This window comes from Ursus maritimus, unplaced genomic scaffold (genome assembly GCF_017311325.1).
Source record: "Ursus maritimus isolate PB19 unplaced genomic scaffold, ASM1731132v1 scaffold_14, whole genome shotgun sequence".
Lineage (NCBI taxonomy): Eukaryota > Metazoa > Chordata > Mammalia > Carnivora > Ursidae > Ursus > Ursus maritimus.
The window spans coordinates 60868495-60871823 of NW_024423786.1; the positions used below are offsets into that span (position 1 = coordinate 60868495).

Here is a 3329-nt window from a genome sequence, read left to right on the forward strand (position 1 = left end):
AGGGATCCACCAAAGAGCAGGGGCATGCCTCCAGGCCCAAGCCTCAAGGTTCACCACGCTGACAAGTGATCAAGAACACTTCCTCTTTATCAGAGCCTGGCGCCTACCCGTGGCCACTTTGGGAATCACACTTTGCTCGGCCCAAGGTCAGGCCCTCAGGCAAAGCTCAGTCCATTCCAAATGCACCTTCCCAACTTTCCTGTTACAAGGCAGATCCTACACCCTTCCCACTGCTTAAGAAAAGGTCTTAGAACACACACCAGCTGGTTACTCATTACACATTTATTGTACATTTTCACAATCTGGATGCGTCACAGAATTGGGGGCATGGGGCGAGGGAAAGGGGGGCAGGGGACACTGGGATAATATGGGGGGGTCTAGAACACAGCTCCCCCACCCCCAGCATCTCTCCCTACCCTTTCACACCACAGCTTAGATCTCCCTGCTCCCCCTCCACACAGAAACCTTGAGTGTGGGGGGAAGAAAGAGTTTGGGGGGGGTCCCCTCCAGCACGTTAAGGGACTGCACCCTCAGACCCCTAAAATTGTGCCATTTAAAAAGACATTAGACCCTTCCTCTTATCACTTCACCTAAGGAGAAGACAACTCTCTGGGCTCAACTGCCCTGGAGAGGGGCGAGAATCCCCATCTTCCAGCAAGTCCCATACACACATTGGCAGTGACTAGTACCCCCACCCTGAATTCAGGGGGGCAGTCAGAGGAGCTGGGCAGTGATGGGAGCAACACCCCCCCAAAATGGGGAGGGGAGTTTTCAGTCCAAACCCCAGCAAGGGTGGGGCCAGATTTCAGGCAGGAATTGGGGGGATTCTCTGCCCTGCCCCACTCCTCCCCAAGGCAGTGATGACCCCCCACACACTGTCAGCCATCTCTCCCAAAAGAGTCAGATTGTGGCCAACCCCCAAACTCTCCTGGTGGGAGGAGGAGGAGGCAGATCAGGCGGATGGGAGGGAGGGAGACCCCATGGGAATGTCGGTTGAGTGCCCCACATGAAAACTGGGGAGCAGGAATGTGGGGAGAGACTCCAAGTGGCAAAACTATTGGTCCATCGTGACACTGAACTCCAAGACACTTACACACCAGCTGGGGGGAGGGAGGGGTGGGGACAAGAGGTTTGGAAATGGGGATAGGGAGGCAAACCAGACTAGAGGGGCTAGGAGGGGGTGATTTTGGGGGCCAGAAGAGCCTGGCTCCCCAAAAGCCCAGGCTCCCACCACCTGCAAGTAATGTCATGCAAATGAAAGACTGATTACAAGGACCATGGGGACTAACTCCTCAGTAAAAAAGAAACATGGGTTGGAAGAATGAAGAGGGATGAACAAAAAAGGAGGAAACCAAAACGGATGTCAATATGTAAATGAATGCTAATTAACATGCTGGAAGCTCCCAGAAGACCTTGGGATTCTTAGGACCAAGTGGGGCCAGTCTCAGGGCCTCCCAAAGATGCAGAGAAGATGCACCATGGGAAGCCTGGACAGTTGCTTTTTGTTTTTTTGTTTTTGTTTTTTGTAGGGAGTGGAGGTACAGGGAAGGCTAGGGTGGGAGGAAGGATCAGCTAAATCCAAGGGAAGGAAGAGAGGAAGAGGGACTATTGCATAGCAGATGCAAATGAAGGGATTCAGGGCTGGTCAGGAAGAGAGGGAAGGGGAAGAAGGAAAAGAGAAGAGAGATGGGAACCTCAGGAAGGGGTGTTAAGGACAACCGGAAAAATCTTCTAGTAATAAAACTACAAACAGACCAAATATATATAATATTATATATGTATAAATAACAGCTGGCTATTTACAGGGGGGCACACACACAGGGACACATACACACGGATCCAGGGGAGGGGGGCTAGAAGATATGGCTGAGAGGTGGAGGAGCGGCTGGGGATGGGGTAGGGGGAGAGGCCCTTCTCTGGGCAGGGCAGGCTCCTCAGGGGTTTAAGAGCTGAAGTAAACTGTAGAGAGGGAAAGAGAAAGAAGAAGAGAGAGAGGGGAGAAAGAGAGAGAGAGAAAGCAGTGTGTCAGGCCTGGCCCTGCTCCCATCCTCCCCACTCCCCAGCCCTCTCAGCCTTAGGTTCTTCATCTGTAAAGCAAGGGGCTGGACTGGTAGGTTTCAAGGTCTCTACAACTCCAAGGTATGGCCTTAGGGCCACAGACTCTTAATCCTCTGGGCAATCTGGGCCCACAAATTCTCAAACAGTACGGTGTTTGGCTTCCTAGCCATGTCTCAAGCCCCTGGGCCTTGCCTGCTCTCCCACTTCCCAATTCCAGGGTTCCCAGACTAGGTTTAGGCCCCAAAAGGATCCTCTAGGAGTAGTGGGGATCCACCAGCTTTCCTGTTTTCAAAAATCTTAACAAAAGTTGCCTAGAACCAGGCAAAGTGCAGGCTAAACAACAGCAAGGTTTGGGGCTCTAGATGAATCACAGCTGCATTGGTAGCTATATATGCTTTTTGCTGAATAGTAAAAACTAGGTTAATGACCTTCAAAACCCAGAAGGGGAAACCTCTCCGGAGAAAGGGCCCTAGCCACTGCTGCCCTACTCACCGATGATGATGATGAGGATGATGGCGCAAATCACTCCCAAGATGATCATCATCTGGGGGTGAGAGGGGGGGTCAGTAACAGACCATGACACTCCCAGCCACTCCTCTGTCAGTTCTCACCCTAGCCCTCTGGCATGCCTCCGCCCCTACCTTGAGGTTTTTCCACCAGTATTTGCGCTTGAGCTTGGCTGCACTTGTTTCAAACTGGGAGGCCCCTGCCTGGAGTGCATCTGCACGGTCGTCCAGCTCTGACAGCTTCTGGTCCCGCTCCAGGACCTTGTCCACGTTCACCCTCATGATGTCCACCACCTGGGGGAGGGGCCCACGAGGCAGGGGGTGTGCCAAGGCCGCCTCAATGAGGGCATTCCTCAACCATGCACCCACAGAGGGAACATGCACCCCGATGTTGCCAGGCTAACATGCCAAGGACACACAGAGAACATGCCTAGCACACCTGGGAACATGCAAGGAGCACACATCAGGGGCATGCTGACAGCCAGACATGTCGGATGTCAGAGCAGCACCCTCTTATGTACTGAGCCTCAAGCAGCCTGTCCATCACCAGACCACACCTGCCCCGACTGAACCCGCCCCAGGCTACCAAGGCTGACTAACACCCCAGGGTCGGTACAAATGCAAGCCGAACAGGGAAAGGGCAGGGTATGTCTTTGTCCCCAAACTCAAAAACTCATCACCTCCCACCCAGAATGGGCCCCCCACCGGTTTGCCAACCCTCAGGGTCCTTCCCACTGCCTCGGACACCGGACACCTCCCCCCCCC

The 3329-nt window shown here is 53.6% G+C and overlaps 1 protein-coding gene across 1 annotated transcript in view; it reads right to left on the bottom strand.

Annotated features, from left to right (window-relative positions):
• Positions 1 to 264: 264 nt before the first annotated feature.
• Positions 265 to 3329, bottom strand: part of VAMP2 (vesicle associated membrane protein 2) — a 3849-nt gene continuing 784 nt past the window's right edge. Inside the window, exons 3-5 of the mRNA XM_040629990.1 lie at positions 2700 to 2858; positions 2551 to 2602; positions 265 to 1959 (exon numbers count right to left, since the gene is read on the bottom strand). Of these exons, the coding sequence (XP_040485924.1) occupies positions 1943 to 1959; positions 2551 to 2602; positions 2700 to 2858 (228 nt within the window). The 3' untranslated portion in view covers positions 265 to 1942. The remainder of the gene's footprint in view (positions 1960 to 2550; positions 2603 to 2699; positions 2859 to 3329) is intronic.